At 41.3% G+C, this 19,013-nt stretch overlaps 1 protein-coding gene across 1 annotated transcript; it reads left to right on the top strand.

The window, feature by feature from the left end:
* The first annotated feature begins 2,549 nt into the window (after positions 1 to 2,549).
* On the top strand, positions 2,550 to 4,726 carry LOC109196391 (uncharacterized). Its single transcript, XM_025902518.1, has 4 exons — positions 2,550 to 2,842; positions 2,924 to 3,206; positions 3,321 to 3,920; positions 4,670 to 4,726. The coding sequence occupies exons 1-4, from the start codon at positions 2,586 to 2,588 to the stop codon at positions 4,724 to 4,726; spliced, it is 1,197 nt and encodes a 398-aa protein (XP_025758303.1). The 5' UTR covers positions 2,550 to 2,585.
* The last annotated feature ends 14,287 nt before the right edge of the window (positions 4,727 to 19,013 follow it).

The following is a 19,013-nucleotide window of genomic DNA, read 5'->3' as shown; positions in this document are numbered from 1 at the left end:
TCATAACACAGGTCATGGATATACGTCCTCATTTTTACAGCTGAAAAAACTTGAGGAGCTGCTGTGTGACATTAGTTTGCATGCATGTTATAGGTTACTAACACGAGTTATTTTATTCATGCAACTAAAATGGTGCAATGATATGGCCAGAAAGCAGAGTGTGTTTTTGCTTTTTATGAATTCCTTTTACCCTGATGGATGTTTTTAATATTCTGTCTGCCCTCTCACGCTTGGACACTGCTAGCATAATGGACAGGGTTTTGACGGGGCTCCCACACAAACGTGAAGCAGGAAAGCAGGATAATCACACCGTGACGCCTCTGCCTTTCTAAATGGAGCGACAGTAACTGCCTGTGTGTATGTAAGCGTGTAAAACCTGCAGACAGTCAGATTAACAGTATTGTGTCTCTATCTGCCAGTCTGCATTTCATCTCATGTAAACAATAACGTGGTGCACAGCGTGACGTGAAAAAGGCACATACCTTTGAAACGCAAGAAAGGAGCTTTAAAAATATCAGTTTTCGGTGAGTCCACACACGTGTGGACGAAAGGCCCAAACCCATAGAAACAGCTGCGTTTTCAAAAATACCTGTGTAGGTGCTGACATAGCGTAAAAGAGTTTGTAGTTTATTTTATTACTGCCTGTAATTTATTGCAGTTTACTTGTATTTGCTTAATTGTTTACTAAATGTTTGAGGTGTGAAATAAACCACAGAGTTTAAAAACTCTGTTGAAAACTCTAAAAATATGGGTGTGTGTGGTTGGAGGATGTGTTTGTGTGACATTTTCTTGTAAAAACAAAGGGGGCCCAGAAAAAAAAGTTTGGGAAGCACTGTTTAATGTTTGTGCACAGCTGCACGACATCACTGTAACTGCTGCTGAAGGTAGAGAGTAGAATAAAGGGCCATCAGCTCCCACTGATGTTTAACCAGCAAACAAACATGAACAACAAACAATGAAAAACACAGATATTATATCAGCAACAGAAAATTACAACACAAATAAAACCTACACATAAAGTAAAATACACGCGCTCAGTATTTCACGGCAGCAGACCAAGAACTCTTGATTGAGGGATATCAGGAGTTTCAGAGTTTAATTAAAACGCAGGGGAACACTGCAAAGGCTGCAAAAGCAAGGAGAGAGGGCTGGCAGAAAGTTGCTGACAAATTAAACTCGTAAGTGATCCATGATATTACATTATATCATGTGATATTATATTATACCACAGTATATTATATTACATCATATCCTCTTTCACATTAGAGCCACAACAGGACCCACTAGAACATGGGAACAAGTAAAAGTGAAATATAAGAATATTCTACAGAATGGTAATATTTATCACTTATATTGCTTTTAGTCTATGACAAGAGACCCTGGAATAATCTGTTTGTTTGTTTATAACAGCAACCAAGAAAAGGGCAGAGCAAATAAAGACAGGTGGTGGTCCTGCACCCCCTCGTCACACCCCTTTTTGTACTGTGACATTTATTGACATTGTGGGGTTTTTTGTGTGTAGTTTGACATAACACTCCATCACTTTTACCTGTTCCCATGCAAGGGGTGACTGAAGCATGCACAGTAAGTCGGGAGTAAGTATATACAGTACAGTAAGTATATATATATATATATATATCTAGAGGGAGAGAGAGAGAGAGAGAAAGGGGGAGGAAGAAAGTAAATAATACCCTCACGGGAGAATCGATATCTCTCTATGAGCACACCGTCGCGCTGAGCTAAAGGATCCCGTCTATCCCGCAATATACGCTAAATTCTGTAAACTCTCCTTATCAATCTTGCACCTTCCTTGCTCGCGTACAAACGGACAGGACATGGCTGCGACAGACTTCCCAAATCCACCTTCGCTTTTATAGTCGTGGTCTCTCATCTTGATTGCACGTAGTAATTTACTATTACTACTCTAAAATATGAATTACATCTGACATGATCTACTACATGTAATAGAATGATTAATAGTACATTTCCCTTTTTTTAGGAAATGACCTGTATGTATCTGTATGAAATCAATGAAAGAATCAAATACTGCATTATCTTTAGTTACATTGATAATATTTATTTATGGTAAAACAGTGGCGAAATATCGCTGTTGCTTTCATATAACTGCAGCGGACATACCTGAGTGGCCGCGATCTAATCCTGTTTACATAAAGTAAGCCTGCTCCCGAGCAGGTTTACGCTTACGGATCTGTTGCTATGACAGCAAGTCCCAGATGAGCTTCGGAGAACCGAACGATCCAAGATCACGCGAAATCGTCAACATTCAAATCCGGCTAACTTACTTAGCGAGGTACGAAGAACGGGCCCCAGGACATTTTGCATGTACTTACATACTGTTTCCAAAACTGTTAAACTTATGGTCAAAACAATAACATAATGCAAAACTGAATAAGACAGCAAAGTTCAACAGCAATATTTTATTGAAACACATTTTAAATCTAAAAATGCAGTTTAACCAGCCACAGCTGATTCTCATTGTAGATGAACATCTACACAGGTCTTACTCCTTCAATTTCATTACAAAAGGAGACAACTGCTGAATAGGTTTGTTTTGTGATGTAAACATGGAGCCAGCCAGAAATGGAGAAGTGGCTGAAAGAGGAAGAAGAGTGGCTGGGAGGGGGCGAGGAATACGTATGCGTGGTGGAAGAAGAATACGAGGAAGATCAAGAGCTGTAGTCGCAGATGAGATCAGAGCTACTGTAATTGATCATGTAGTAAATCATGGTCACTCGATGAGAGAGGCTGGTCAGAGAGTGCAGCCAAATCTGCAACGCTCTACAGTGGCATCTATTGTTAGAGTTTTCCGGCAAACCAACAGGTAACTTGTGTTCTGCAAGGGCATTTGCACATTTCAGACGTAAATAAGCTTTTGTGTAATTGTTGTTGGATTTCTGCTTAGGACTCAACGGTTACCTCACACAGGAGGGAGAGGACGGATGTTCACTGATATGCAGGAAACTGTCATTGTTGATATGGTCATCAGAAACAATGGGATAAAACTCACTGAAATTAGACACAGAGTCTTGGCAGACAACGTTACTTTCGCAAATATTCACAGTGTAAGCATAACAACAATTTCTAGAGTCCTGAAAAAACATCAGGTCAGGATGAAACAGTTGTACACTGTGCCTTTTGAGAGGAACTCTGAACATGTCAAGCAACTCAGGAACCAGTATGTCCAGGTAAGATCACAATAAAATACAGATCTGTTTTTGAACAAAACCAAACACACACAAAGACAATTTTTACAAATTTACTACTGTAACAGCTTATGTTGCCTTGTGGATTTATGTTAGAGAGTCATGGAGATTGAAGGCAGGCAAACACACCACATTTTCATCTTTGTGGATGAGGCAGGTTTCAACTTGGCCAAAGCACGGCAACGAGGGAGGAATGTGATTGGGAAGAGAGCCACAGTGAATGTCCCGGGCCAGAGGGGTGCCAACATCACAATGTGCGTAGCAATATCCACTGATGGACTGCTGTTACACAGACCACTAATTGGGCCATACAACACTGAATGGCTCCTTGCGTTCCTGCATGATCTCTATGGAAGGGTTGTCCTAGGTGAGGAAAGGGATGCGGAGAGAAGGAATCAGCCAACATTTATAATTGTATGGGACAATGTGGCATTTCATCACTCCCGTGCAGTCACCGAGTGGTTTGCAGCCCATCCCAGAATGGAGTCTCTTTTCCTCCCACCTTACTCTCCATTCCTCAACCCCATAGAGGAATTCTTTTCCTCATGGCGGTGGAAGGTTTACGACCATCATCCACATGATCAAATGTCCCTCCTGGATGCAATGAATGCTGGATGCCTGGAGATATCAGCAGAAGATTGCCAGGGATGGATCAGGCATGCCAGAAGATTCTTTCCTAGGTGTATTCAGTTTTCAGTTTTATTTGTCATATGCAAGTTAGCACAGGGTCAACATTGCAATGAAATGTGTTTGACGAGCAGCGGTCACTCAGCAGCATGATACAGTAGGAGAAATTATAATAAAATATAATATAATAAAATAAAAAATAGAAAAATAGTAAAGAGCAAAATATTAGAGAGACATGGTAAAAGAGAAAAGATGACTAAATATATATGTATCTATAAATATATGTACACTAGTGATTAAAAGGAATATGACGAGGGGGGGGCAGATGGGATATTGCACAGGAATGAGCAGCAGAAAATTACAGTATTGCACTTTTTAAATATAAATATCAATAACAATAAAGTGAAGTGACCAGTGCAGATTAAACAGAGTACTTGTGAAGCAGCAAAGTAGCTTCTGAGTGTGTCCTGTGGACTGTGTTGTGTGTGTGTTTAAGTGTTGTGGTTGAGGTGTCGTATGGCTTGATGGTAGAAACTGTTTTTAAGTCTTGTAGTCCGAGCAGACAGACTCCTGTAACGTCTGCAGATGGTAACAAGGAGAACAGCTGATGTGCTGGGTGGCTGTGGTCCTTGATGATGCTGTGTGCTTTACGGAGGCATCGCTGGTGATAAATGTCCTGAATGGCAGGAATCCTCGTGCCAGTGATGTGCTCTGCTGCCTTCACCACCCTCTGTAGTGATTTACGGCTGCTGGCAGAGCAGCTTCCGTACCAAACTGTGATGCAGCTCGTCAGCAAGCTCTCGATTGCACACCTGTAGAAATTTGAGGTGATGTTGGCGTTCATGCTAAACTTCCTCAGCCTCCTCAGGAAGTAAAGCCGCTGGCGAGCTTTCCTGATAGCTGTGTCTGTATGAAGGGTCCAGGAGAAGTCCTCAGTGATGTTGACTCCAAGGAACTTGAAGCTGCTGACCCTTTCGACCTTCTCTGACTGGTCGTTTCCGGTAGTCCACTATCATTTCTCTAGTTTTGCTGATGTTGAGAGTCAGGTTATTTTCCCGGCACCACTCGTACAGCGCCATCACCTCCTCTCTATAGGCCGTCTCGTCGTTGTCTGTGATGAGGCCTATGATGGTTGTGTCATCCGCAAACTTGATGATGGGTTTGTAGCACTCTTTGAATGGAGTGTAACAGTGGTCCAATGTTTGATCACCTCTTGTGGGGAAGGAGATGTGCTGATAGTATTTGGGGAGAACCTTCTTCATGTTGGCTCTGTTGAAGTCTCCCAGCACAATAAAGGCAGCTTCTGGATTTTTGTTCTCAAGTCCAGTGATGATGTCATACAGTTCGTCCATAGCAGTAGCTTTATCAGCGTGTGGAGGAATGTAAACAGCTGAAAGGAGAACTGAGCTGAACTCCCTCGGGAGGTAAAAAGGTCTAACTTTAATGGTCAGCAGCTCGAGGCTCTGAGAGCAGTAAGTTTTTAAGATACACACATCTCCAGCCCACAAAGAGTTAACCATAAAGCACACCCCTCCTCCCCTTTTCTTGCCTGAGTCCTTCGTTCGGTCTCCCTGGTAAACAGTGAATCCATCCGGCGTGATGGCGCAGTCGGGGACGCTGGGCTCCAGCCATGTCTCTGTGAAGGCCAGAACGCAGCAGTTCCTGATGTCTTGTTGGTGTTTGATCCGTGCACGCAGCTCGTCAAGTTTGTTGTCCAGGGACTGGAGATTCGCGAGCAGGATGCTGGGGAGAGGTGGCTTGCTGTTTCTCTGTCGCGTTCGGCACAAAACTCCGGCGCGTTTCCCCCTCTTTGTTTTCCCTCAACGTCGCGCAAGTAAACAAGGGATCCCAGGCAGCAGAGCGTCCACGGAGTCAAAACCCGCTGTAGAGTCCGAACTGGCTGACAAACGTAGCTCCAGAAGCGTTTGTCTGTCATACCGAGTGTATGATCGCGCTGTGCGCACAGAAATAGAAAGCAGTACAAAATAAATAATAACATTTTTGCTGAGATGACTGGGAGCTCTCGTCGGTGCAGCCATCTTACGGCGCAACCGGAAGTCAATGGTTTGGAGGAAGTAATTATTGAAGTTAACTCAGAAAGATCAATTGGAGAAAAAGAGTCTAACTTAACATCGATGGTACTAAAAGTAGCTGTAGATAATATTACATCTGTGGGATGATTATTGGTAATTTTTTCTCTAATAATAAAAAATTTTATTTGCGAAGAAGTTCATGAAGTCATTACTAGTTAACGTTAAAGGGATGGTTGGCTCAGTAGAGCTCTGACTGTTTGTCAGCCTGGCTACAGTGCTGAAGAGAAACCTGGGGTTGTTCTTATTTTCTTCAATCAGTGACGAATAGTAAGATGTTCTGGCTTTGCGGAGGGCTTTCTTATAAAGCAGCAAACTATTTCTCCAGGCTAAATGATGATCCTCTAAATTTGTGACACGCCATTTCCTCTCCAGCTTACGAGTTATCTGCTTTAGGCTACGTGTTTGAGAATTATACCACGGAGTCAGGGACTTCTGATTTGAAGCCTTAGTTTTCACAGGAGCTACAGTATCCAGAGTCGTACGTAGTGAGGAGGTAAAATTATTAACAAGATAATCGACCTCTGTTGGGGTAGCGTTCAGATAGCTGCTCTGCTCTATGTTGGTACAGGGCATTGAAGATGATAACAGTGGGTGGATTATATTCTTAAACTTAGTTACAGCACTTTCAGAAAGACATCTACTGTGATAAAGTCTACTCTCCATTGCTGTGTAATCAATTATTGTAAATGTAAATGTTATCAGGAAATGATCAGACAGCAGAGGGTTTTCAGGAAACACTGTTAAATGTCCAGTTTCTATGCCATATGTTAAAACAAGATCTAGAGTGTGATTAAAGTGGTGGGTGGGTTCTTTTACATTTTGAGAGAAGCCAATTGAGTCTAATAACAGATTAAATGCCATGTTGAGGCTGTCATTTTTAGCATCTACATGGATGTTAAAATCACCCACAATAATTATTTTATCTGAGCTGAGCACTAAATCAGATAAAAAGTCTGAGAAATCAGAGAGAAACTCTGTGTAAGGCCCAGGTGGACGATAGATGATAACAAGTAAGACTGGTTTCTGAGTTTTACAGCTGGGGTGGACGAGGCTAAGCATCAGGCTTTCAAATGAATTAAAAGTCTGTCTTGGTCTTTCGTTAATTAATAGGCTGGTGTGAAAAATTGCTGCCACACCGCCCCCTCGGCCTGTGCTTCGAGGTTTCTGGTAGTTAGAATGACTCGGGGGTGTTGATTCATTTAAACTAACATACTCATCCTGCTGCAACCAGGTTTCTGTAAGGCAGAGTAAATCGATTTGTTGATCAATTATTAAGTCATGTACTAACAGAGACTTGGAGGAGAGAGACCTAATATTTAATAATCCACATTTCACTGTTTTACTCTTTGGTTCAGATGTGGATACTGTATTGTTCTTTCTTTGTGATTTTTTATGTTTAAGTTGTTTGTTGCTGGTTTTTAGTTTGTTTTTTGTCTGTTTGGGAGCTGACACAGTCTCTATGGAGATGGGTTTTTGGGGGGGTAGCAGGAGGAGAGAAGCTGCAGAGAGGCGTGTAAGACTGCAACTCTGCTTCCTGGTCCCAACTCTGGATAGTCATATTTTGGGGGGTTTAATAAATTGGTCCATATTTGTAGAAATGAGAGCTGCTCCATCCAAAGTGGGATGGATGCCGTCTCTCCTAACAAGACCAGGTTTCCTCCAGAAGGTTTGCCAATTATCTATGAAGCCCACATCGTTTCTGGGACACCACTCAGACAGCCAGCAATTTAAGGAGAACATGCGGCTAAACATGTCACTCCTGGTCTGATTGGGGAGGGGACCAGAGAAAACTACAGAGTCCCACATTGTTTTGGCAAAGTTACACATCGATTAAATATTGATTTTAGTGACCTCCGATTGGCGTAACCGGGTGTCATTACTGTGAACGTGAATTATGATTACATTGATGATTATGATGTGCATCCCAGAACAGAGCTGGCCTTCCTGATGAGTTTATCCAACCTCTTCCTCTCAGCTGCCGATAAACCGCTGCTCCAACATACCACACTGTAAAAAATGACAGATGCCACCACAGAGTCATAGAAGGTCTTTAAAAGCGCTCCCTGTACTCCAAATGACCTCAGCCGCCTCAGCAGGTAGAGTCTGCTCTGACCCTTCCTGTAAAGAGCATCAGTGTTGTGGCTCCAGTCCAGTTTATTATTCAGGTGAACACCCAGGTACCTATAAGAGTCCACTATCTCAATGTCCACTCCCTGGATGTTCACCGGTGTCAGTGTGATGGGTTTTCCCTTGGTTTTCCCGGCGTTGATCAGCAGGTGGTTCTGCTGACACCAGTCCACAAAGTCCAGAGTCCACTGTCTGTACTCTGAGTCGTCCTCACCTGTGATGAGGCCGACTATGGCAGAGTCGTCAGAGAACTTCAGTAGGTGGCAGCGTGGGGAGTGGAAAGGGCTCTTTGGATTTAATTAAATGTGTTCAATAAATTGGAAATATCACTATTATTTAACATTAAAACGGTTTACAATTGATTAAATCAAATTTAAAAATATTAATTACACCCATAAGATTAACAATTGTAAGTATATTGAACATAAAACTATGAATTAATTTTTAAAAAGCCCATGTTTTATTTCTTAGAGTGTATAGAAACTTTTATCCAGCTGGTTTTAAATGTTTTATTGAGACTATAGAATCTGTTCATGATAACAGTTTTTGAATGCAATGGAAATTGTGTTTTCACAAAAACACAATGTTTTCACAAAAAATGTCCCCCCCCCCCATTTCTGTGTTTCATTCGGGAGCTGCTCGTAAATTAGAAACAACATTTTGCATTTCTGTTTCTGTTTGTGATTGTTTAAATGGAGGGTTGTATATGAAATTATATTTACGTCGAAAGTAATATAATCCAATATTATTTTATTTTTCACATTTCTGAGCATCTGCGTTTCTTCTCTCCATCGAGGAGAAAGAGGAGGCTAGGGAGGATTCTAAGGTGATCCAGGAGTGTAACTTCATGTCAGTGGTATAATTACTCGCTGAGGCCACTGGAGGGAAGAAAACATACAAACAGGTTAAAATGAACAAAGGTCTTAAATGGATGAAATGTGTTATGAAGTAGTTTAAGTGTGGGGAAACAGAGACTGATGGCAGATGAAAAGATCTCACTCACTGAGTTCTCACTGAGAGCTGCAGATCTAGATGTAATTTGTCACTCGCTCCTCCTCACCTTCTCTTGATGTGTTGGTGTAGCAGGTCTCATTTGCAGGCACTGGGGAGCTGGTGGAGCTCGTTTCCCATCAGGACACTGATAAACCCCTCCATACAATCCATACGTGTCAACTACTTATCAAGCCTGGGTCATGTTGTTGTTGGATTCTACCTGTTGGTTAACAGAGCTTTACCTGCACAGGTCAGTGGTCCATCACTCATTCAAAACCTCATACTAGCATGATAAGAATCAGCTGTTATCCAAACATGCACATCTGTGGACTGTGGAAGGAAGCTCTGAGGTCTTCACAGTTTGCACCTCTGCAGCTGTTTGCAGTCATGGTGAGCAGGAGCACAATGTGCTCCTCTCATCTGTACGAAGAGGAGAAGACTCTGTTTCTGAGATCTATCAGTCAGGAAGATTACAGCAAACATATCTACGGGTTAATTAGCTCTGTTAGCTCACTTTAAACCGTCTGCTTCAGTTCAGGTAAGAAAACATTTCTGATTCATTGATTTGTGCATCTGTTTGTGAATGAAGAGCATTAATGACTCAGCACACCGTCTTATCCTGCAGCACCAGAACCACAGCTGCTGTGGGTGCAGCTGCTGCCGAGTTACTTTTCTCAAAATTTTGAGTTAATAAGTCGAACTTTTGAGAAAATAAGTCGAAATTTCAAGTTATGGGTCCAGAAAAACCAAACACGGAAAAAACAGAAATATATAGAGTCACAGCTGGAACAGGGTAATAACCTAGACACATGTTAAATACCGATTTGAATAAAAACTGTCAGTGTGCAGGTAGAACTGCAGCTCTGCCTGCTTCACATTTCTGTTCAATCAATAAAATAATGACAGTTTCAGTGCTGATGACATGAAAACAAGCAGTCAGGTGGTTCTGTGACAGTGGCTGCAATGTTCCCTCTAATTTTTCACGTGTCTGAGCGAACACACAAACTCCCTGAGCGTCCCTTGGACCACTGTGAGCAACAGCAGACGTGTGCACTGTGGTCACGCCAGCATCGAATCCATCCAAGTTACATGGTTTATTAAAATAATGTCATGGTCCTGAGTCTGAGGACTTGGTGTTTTGTGTTTCTTCATATTATTATATGTTCTTGTTTATTCTGTTTTGTCTTTTGTTTAGGTTTGCTATGTGTTAGTGTTCTTGTTTCATGCCTGCCTGTGTTCCCTCTGTCTGTCCACGGTGTCACTGTGTCTGCTCGTGAGTCTGCCTGTCAAGTTCAGTGTCCTGTTTGGTTCTCTGTGACTGTTAGTTTCCTGTTTTATTGTGAAAGTCTCTGTCTTATGTTAGTGTGTGCAGCTTTGCTCCCCCTGTCTCGTTAGTCCAATCTCTCCCAGCTGTGTCCACCACCTGTGTGTAATCTCCGTGTGTTTCTCTGTGTGTATTTAAGTCGTGTCTTCTGTTATTGTAGTTGCTGGTCCGTCTGTGTATCCACCATGTCCCATTCGCGTGTTCTCCCTACTGTCACCATCTTGTACCGTCGTCCACCTTGCTTCATGTTTGAGTTCCGGTTCGTATTCTGTAGTTTAGTTGTTTCCAGTATAGTTTAGTGTGATCTCTGTTTTCCGTTTTTCCACTTGTGCATTGTGCTCATTAAACCACCCTCACTCCTCCACGACTGCCTGCGATTGGATCCTCCTTTATTTTTCCACACGGCTCACTCCACTCGCCGTGACAAATAATCAAATTACAGTATTTACATTTATGTTAGACTACTTCTAATTAACTGCTTTAGCCCACTTACAATGAAAATGTAAAACAAAAATCTTGTTCATGACCTGTGTAGTATGTTAACATTATTGGAAGTAAAAATAACTTGAACTCCAATTTTGAAAACACAACTTTCTTTCTTTCTTTTTTCTATTTATAAAGCTCTGACTTGTATTATGAGTCTGTGGTCTGGGAGAGAGTCTGTAACTCTCAGTAGTATTATACCTGCAGCATTTTTGCCCCCCCCCCCGCATCCCCCTCCCCTATCCCCCTCCGCGTTCATGTGTGCGCGTGAACGGACTTTGTGCGTGAACGGACTTGTGAGTTCAGAGGTCATATGTGTTTATATGTGTTTAATAGCGTTTTATTTAATGAAACCATTATGTGTTTTAATTAAACTCTTTTTTAAAGGATTGTATAGGTCTCAGAGTTCTGTTATTTAGACATAGATGATTTAATTTAACTAGTTTAGGGGTATTTTGCTTTTTTCTTTAGGGCTCTGAAACACACAGGGGGTAATAGTTTCAAACAGAATACCACAAACAGCAGGCATTCCTTTAGAAATAAACAGGGATTCTTAATTCTGCAACAGTTAGACAGAGGGGGGTTACAGTTAGACCCCCTACAGGCAGCAGAAGAGGTCATCCTTATCAAGAGCATCTCAACTGTACATGGAGTTTTCAATACAAACAGTCTCCTTTATCTTATGTCAGAGGTCCGGCGGTGCCAGGTCCATCGGAGCCATCAAAGCTTTTTCACCTTTTATCATGCCATTACACTTTCTACTGACCATCCTCCAAACAGGTTTCACCTATTGTTTACACCTTTATCTCTGCATCTCAGAGGTCAGCTGAAACAAGCCCCACCTATATAAAAGGCCCTAATCAGCCACACTAACCCTTTACAACGGTCCTTGTGAGCATAACACTTCGTTCATCAGCACGGACAACAACCCTAAGAGCGTTCTTTTTAACATGGACAGCATATATGGTAGGTAAAACAAGACTATTAACGGATTCTTAAATTTATACAACTGTATATCAAAAAATATTCAAACTGTTTTCTCTTCTAAACAAAAGCCTGATTTTTAGGAACTTGGTACACTGGGACACCCCACGCGGCACTTACACAAGGTTTGTGCTTCTTCTTCTCACACAAAACAGCTTGTGCCTCATTGTTTAGAAGCAATCTTACCTGTTTCACACATAGTAACATTTAAATGTGTATTTCTCATTCTTTCTACAGGATCACAAAGCTATATAGGGCAAACAACACCTCTAACTAAGGAATGCAGGATGACGTCGGCATCAACCATGACGAACAGCCAGAACATCGCCCAAGCCACAGAAGCTCTAGGTACGTGTACAGGTGTATGTACCCGATGCCCCTCATCGTAAAAAGCAACGCTGTAAAAACGTCGTAGATGGGTCTAAATTTAAGTTAGAATAGCAAGGCAGTAATAGGTATGTGTATACTGTTAAATATAACAGCGGAGCAGTTATACTTCGCGTAGATTGTGGTGAGGGAGTGTTTGGGGGGAGTCACAAGTCATGTTTGCGCTGTCTTGGACAATGTAGACATCCCAGAGATGCTGTATGTTTCCCAGTGGAACAGTCCAACAGGCCCTGAGCTTTACAGTGCGAGGCTGATCGTTTTAACCGTAGACCCGATGACTTTATTATTCTCAGGGTATGTGATGACAGGGAAAGTCTTGTTGGTGCCAGAGGGGTTGAAAACTGGAGGTTAAATCCTTACCCCCTGAGCATAGAAGAGCCGCACTACATGGTTTAAGGATATCGTTTTTATACAGTGGCGTGTGTGTGTGTGTGTGTGTGTGTGTGTGTGTGTGTGTGTGTGTCTATGCAACAAAATATAAAATCTTTTTTATTGTTCCCATTTTCAGAGCGAGACATGCAAGCGTGGGACCTCTCAGACTCCCCACCGCCTGCGCTGCTAATCCAGACCCCACCACCTCCTCCCCCCTCTCCTCAGCTGCTGCAGGATCCTACAGGATCAGGTCTGTGTGAGGAAACCATTATCAACATCAAGCTTGCAACCCATCACCTGGTGATGTTGGCATTAAACGCCTTTCTACAGGAAACATGCTACGGATGTCGAACAGCCCAACCCAGTCAGGTGCAACACAGTTGTTTGCTCGAACTGCCCGAGTATTACTTTGACACCTACTACGACGATGTGATGCTGAGGCTCAAGACATTCCGATTCATCCCTGCCATTCGCCTGTTTGTACGCTCGTACACAGACGATGGGACTAAAACACAATTCAGCAGGATTGCAGAACACACCATGACTGAACTGAGATCATCACAACATATAGTATGCGCAATTAACGACAATATTGCACAGCTGCTAGAAGCAAGTCATTATGCCCGTCGTGTTAAACCAGCCATGCTTTGCATGATTGGTAACTACTGGGCTGGGAGACACCTGGTTTAATGTATGTTGTTCAGTATTCATTGTCTGTGTGAATGAAATAAAAAGACATGTCAACACCGACACCTTAGTCATTTGCGGTCGACTTTGCTTATACAATAGAGAAAAGCAACAATACAGCGTGTTTCTCTGCTCCAAGACATCAGCGGGCCTTTCACACAGTAAGCATGTCTGTTATACCCAGTGCATAAATGTCTGTATGTCAGTGCTGATTATACAAACCCTGTTTAAAATGTGACGCATATGTTGTCCGAAAACAAATCCTCTAAATTTGCAAAGTTACTGATTTAAAAATATATTTACGAATTTTTAGCTGCATGACAAACATACGATAGACTCTTGAGTGTATTTATTTATATAGCTACATTCACAACGGTATAAACGTGCTAAATAAAAGAGGCCCAAGCACCAAAGCACTCTAATGCAAGCCTCTAAACTGTATGTTGATAAGTGCGTGAAGTGTACCTCTACCTCTACAGCTGAAAACAGTTTGTATCCGCACTCTGAGGCTCTGCTGAATTGTTTTTAATATTGCGCTTTTTCACGAACTGCAGATGATGAATTCCTCTTTATTGGACATAGTGTCCTTAAGCTGTTGTTGCTCATACTTACAGAGTTCCCTAGCTACTTCTTTACTATGTCAGTAAACTTTTCGAAAAGGAAGGTGTTGTAGATTTAAAGAAACATCCTAATTGAAGCAAAGGCAAAAAATCGGAATGAATTTTATGTGACTGTTCATATTAAAGCCAACAACAAGTGAAAATCCAAAACCGACTCCAATGCTTTGTATTAATGATCTGTCTGTCTGTCTGTGTCCTCACAGAAGGAAGGTCACAGCAGGAGCTTTTTCAAACGCGTTTCCAATCAATTTTTACAAGAAGTGTAGCTCATATGATGGTATAAATGTATTATTTGCGATACTTTATATATATGAAACTCTAAAGATTTTGAGTTCATGCAAATTGTGAGAGAACATGTTTTATCATCATAAACACTGTGATATGAAGCATCGTTAAAGTGTCACTTCAGTAATGTTTTTAATAGATGACTTTAAAAGACTAAACTCTAATTTCTGTGGTTTATTTTAAGTTTACAGAATATAACATGTGGTAAGATGATGAGTTTTACTTCTCACAGGTCGTGTTATGTGTATCTATTTATCATGTATGCTACTTTGCTCTGTGGACTGTAAAATGTTTCATTGTATTCATAAAATAAACCAGACTTTCACCGTCTGAATCTTTTACTGTTTTTTCTGCTTTTGTTCACTCCAAGTTTGACAAACCCACAGACATCCAGAGTTAACTCACTAACAATGTGGAGCAGTCTCAGTGTATTTAGCTGCTTTTTCCCTAAACCAACTGAGAGAAACGCTTGCAGGCCTCACTTTGGTCATTTTGAACGCTGAAGGAGATTTGTTCCATAGACACCTTATACTAGTGTTTCCTGCACTTAATCCATCACTATGTTCTATTTAAATCCAGATTTCTTTTATAGTTTGCAGTGAAATTTGTTAAACCGTTGCTTAATGTGACAGAAGTACACGTCACTCTTTACTAACACATTTGTAGATAAGTTTATTGCTGAACCACACAGCTAACAGTCTCACTCACTCTTTAGGTTTTTGAAGTTTTGTGTGTAACGGTTTAGTCTATCAAACTTTACCCTTTTTCTCCCAGTATCACAACAGTCTGACTCCCAAAGTACAGATCAGTAAACAACCAATGATTCTAAAGCCAGAACAGAAAGATACAGTTGGAAGATGAATGATTGCGTTTTTATGATGAATAGTAAAACTACCCCCTCTTCTTCTTCTCTGTGTGTGTGTGTGCCTTAGAAGTCAAATAATACATTAGCCACACTTAAAAAAACAAAAAACATCTGAATTTCATTTAGAACTGAGATTCTAAGTTGTAAGCAGAAATCTTATCCTCAGCCACAAACATGTTTCCCCACTTTCACAATGCTGAGGTGTCAAATCCACAACCCCCAACAGATGCTTTGTTACACGCCGGTGTGAAGGGCAAGCTTTACTTACACAGCCTCACACACAGTAGATTTTTAAAGTTTTTGGGTACACTGGTTTAGCCACAGAATGAACTTATACTTTTGATAAAGATCACTCCACCTGTTTATTTCTTAAGAAATTAAGCTCTTATTTATAAATGTCTACACAATAATAGACACTGTGTGCTCTGTGACATTATAGTCTTCTACTGCTGCTTCCATTGGTTTGCATTTTAAACTCCCAACCTTTCAGGTTGTTATGAACGACTTATATTTCTAACATTTTGTGATATAAAAGTGAACCATGTGGGGTTTTTTAATTTCTGTCTGATGGAAGGACTTAAGACACGAGTTATTTAAACAATTCTAAATGACAGTGTGATGGCCATAGTACTTAGTGCGGGTCAAATATGTTAAGGATAATGTTTATCAATGTAAAATTGCAAAGAACCTTTGGATAGATTATAAAATCTTGTAAACAGTTACCTCAGAACCTGTACTGTCAGCCCTGTGTATGTAAGGTGAAACTTTCCACAGTACTTCCACTTAAGTAACTAAACACATAAAGTCACCCTTTACCAATAATCCACTGCTCCTTGAAAAAAAGTAGCACAAACAGACAACTGACTCAGCAATGATGAGTAGAGCTACCCGAGGCCGAGACTCAAGCGGAAGAAAATTAAAAGTTTTGGTTTTTGCGGCTCGAAAAATTAAAGAAAGTATGTTTAACTAGAAAGCAAAAATTTTAGAAGAAATTTTATGTGTGCCTATGCCGCTGCTAATCACTGTAGTTTGCCATTCATACGGCTACAGAGAGCAAAACTCAGAAGAGCAGCCATTCTCCACCATGAACTATGGTAAAAACAAACACCGCTCACGCTTCACAGATGACAGCTTACAGTTTTGTGTAAAGATGAAGTTACTTCGTACAGCGCCGATTTGCAGACGCTGTGCACACAGGTTCATGAGCAGAAGTCCCATTGTACCACGGCAGACCCGACAATGTTTGCATGAACACGCTTTGAAGCATTAGATTATGGACCACTTTTCACACATGCATTCACTTTTTGTTTTTTGTTATTTTTACACAGTGTTCTGAAATACGAACAATGGTCTACAGCCAATCTTGTGTATTATTATACAAACTTTGGTTGTGAGATTCAGATAAGTATTTAATAAAAGCTAAATATTTTATATGAGAGTAAGAAAGAAAAGTATATCTTTGTGTCCACCTTTCTCTGTTAATGCCCTAGCTGCCCCCCCCCCGGTAAAAGCTTTGCTAGATCCGCCCCTGCACAGTTACCAGCTGTCAGCTACACAAAAAAGGAGCTTGGTCTTTGTCTCTCAGAAACAACTCATAACTTCCCTTCAACTCATTCATGTCACCTAAAGTGTAAACCTGTTTCTCCATCACCAGTTCAGCTCTGATGATTCAGTAAGGACATCTCCTGATTTCATCTTCATGCTCCAGCAAACATCAGCTGATACTAGAAATTAAAATCAAAAGAATTCTAACAACAGCTGATCAAGCTTAAACGTGCTGCTGTTGTTTAGCGCGATAAATAAGAGCGAACAGCCGATCATTGATCAGTTTCATGATTGACGTTTCAACACGCGAGAGAATGACAGAGGAGGCTTCGTAACGACAGAATAAATCATAATGTTTTCTCTGAATGTGGGACGATTCCGTTTGTACGGCACGGCAACTCTATGAACTAACCCTAATGAATAAAATAAAGTCCAACCTCAGTAACTTAGTGCGCACACAGCTGTATATAAACTCCCGTGGCAGTACGATTGTAAAAGGTCAACGAAAATAAATTACACCTAAACTCGGTTTATATCTGACCCAAATAGAGTGCAGTTCATAACTTCTTACCTGAAATTCAGTTCACCTCACGCTCCTGCCTTCGGTTTCCAGCATCATCTGCCCATATAAACGAAAAATAAGTCCAGCTAAAACACATACTGTCGGCAAGCGACCGGGTGCTGACACGAGTTTCACCCGCCTCAATATAAGCCAAGCCTGGGTGCTTTTTCACGAAGGGTCGCTAGCGGTGCTAGCTAACTATGCTAGCGGCGCTAGCTAGCTAGCCGGCTATCAGCAACACATAAGAGAACTGCTGCTAAATAAACTACACCTAAACTCGGTTTATATCTGACCCAAATAGAGTGCAGGTCATAACTTCTTACCTGAAATTCAGTTCACCTCACGTTCCTGCCTTCGCTTTCCCTGATCCACGATTGACCTCCGCGTTAGCAAACACCGGTCGATCGGCGGTCGCGGCATGTCCTTTCTGTCATACACTGGTGGATAGCTGCCCACTGTTGTAGCTCCGCATTATAGCACCACCAAACAACTCAGTTATTTTTTCCACATCCAGCTGTAACTCCGATTCTGTGCGAGCATTTGCGAGAGACCGGGGAGGTGAAAGGAGAGAGAGAGTCCCCTCGCTGTCCATTTGCAGCCAAGTGCGGCAGCTAGCTAGGTAGCCGGCTAGCTGTCAGGCAGGACCGAGGTCGTCAGAGCACTGTCGCTAATAATGGGATGTCTTGATAAAACAAGCAGATATTTGAAGTTTACACACCTACATTCTCGCCTGAAAATATCTTAAAAGTTTATTTTGTGACCTAGAAACACTAATAAAAGACATATAAAACGAAGTGGTGGCCGCCATTGTTTACTCTGCAGAGGTGTGCTATGAATTGTGGGATATGGAGTTTTCCACCAAGCATAGAAGCCATTGTGTTTACCGTAACTATTCAATGGTTCGCGCAACCTTAAAGCCTCCAATGGTTCCTGAAAGCAGCGAGGCTGTGCGCGCCATTGATATTGTCATCATTACGGTATCCAAATAAGGGTAGACAGGCTGTACCACTCCCGGCATACCACTAGAGAAAACCAACACACCACAAATGAAGTTTGAAATTTGTTTCAATGGGACCAAAAGATGGCGCCAACACACCACAAATGAAGTCTGTTTATTTGGCGCCAAAAGATGAATTGGCCTAAATTTGCACTAAAATATTAATATTTAAAAAACTATAAAAGTCATGAACACCAAAAGTCATGACATAATAGTCCAGCTCCAGCCGCACAAAATGATCTAACATATGTAACCCTAATGTCAAAACTGTTCGGCAGAGGAGCGCGGGAAAATTTTCACTAAAATATTAATATTTAAAAAACTATAAAATTCATAAACACCAAAAGTCATAGCACACCATTCCAGATCCGGCCGCACAAAATGAGGTACCATGTATGAAGCTTGTCTCAAAACTGCGGGGCGAGATTCGCTGCAAAATTTCAGGCGGAAACTGGATAATAATAATAATAATAACTAGAAAAATTTGCATTTCCTGCGAAAATGCTGTGTGGATGCCTTGACGCTGAAGCTGTCTGCTGAAAAGCTGAAAAAGATGAAAAGTTGCAAAAAGTTGTTGTGGAGAGACGGACAATTCTGCTGAAATGAGCAGAAGCTGCTGAGAATTGTGCTGATAACAGGTGAAAAGGCTGAAAGTTTTGCAGAAAAGAGGTGGATCAGCAGAATTTCTGCAGAAAAGAGGCAAAGAAGCAGAAACTTGCGCTGAAAAGAGATGAATCAGCAGAGTTTCTGCTGAAAAGAGTTTTTTTTTCTGAAAACAGCCAAAAAAAGCTGGAATTTGTGCTGAAAAGGGGTGAAAAAAATGAAAATTTTGCTGAAA

Source organism: Oreochromis niloticus, linkage group LG22 (assembly GCF_001858045.2).
Source record: "Oreochromis niloticus isolate F11D_XX linkage group LG22, O_niloticus_UMD_NMBU, whole genome shotgun sequence".
Classification (NCBI taxonomy): domain Eukaryota; kingdom Metazoa; phylum Chordata; class Actinopteri; order Cichliformes; family Cichlidae; genus Oreochromis; species Oreochromis niloticus.
The sequence above is the reverse complement of the archived record's forward strand: the minus strand, read 5'-3'. Positions and strand labels throughout refer to the sequence as shown.

What these genes read in the sequence shown, in the direction of transcription:
- LOC109196391 (XM_025902518.1), top strand. Translation starts at nt 2,586, where the DNA reads ATGGAGCCAGCCAGAAATGGAGAAGTGGCTGAAAGAGGAAGAAGAGTG. An exon ending in TCAGGAACCAGTATGTCCAG is followed by an intron (nt 3,207 to 3,320) that starts GTAAGATCACAA and finishes GATTTATGTTAG; the next exon opens with AGAGTCATGGAGATTGAAGG. An exon ending in CTAGGTGTATTCAGTTTTCA is followed by an intron (nt 3,921 to 4,669) that starts GTTTTATTTGTC and finishes GCACACCTGTAG; the next exon opens with AAATTTGAGGTGATGTTGGC.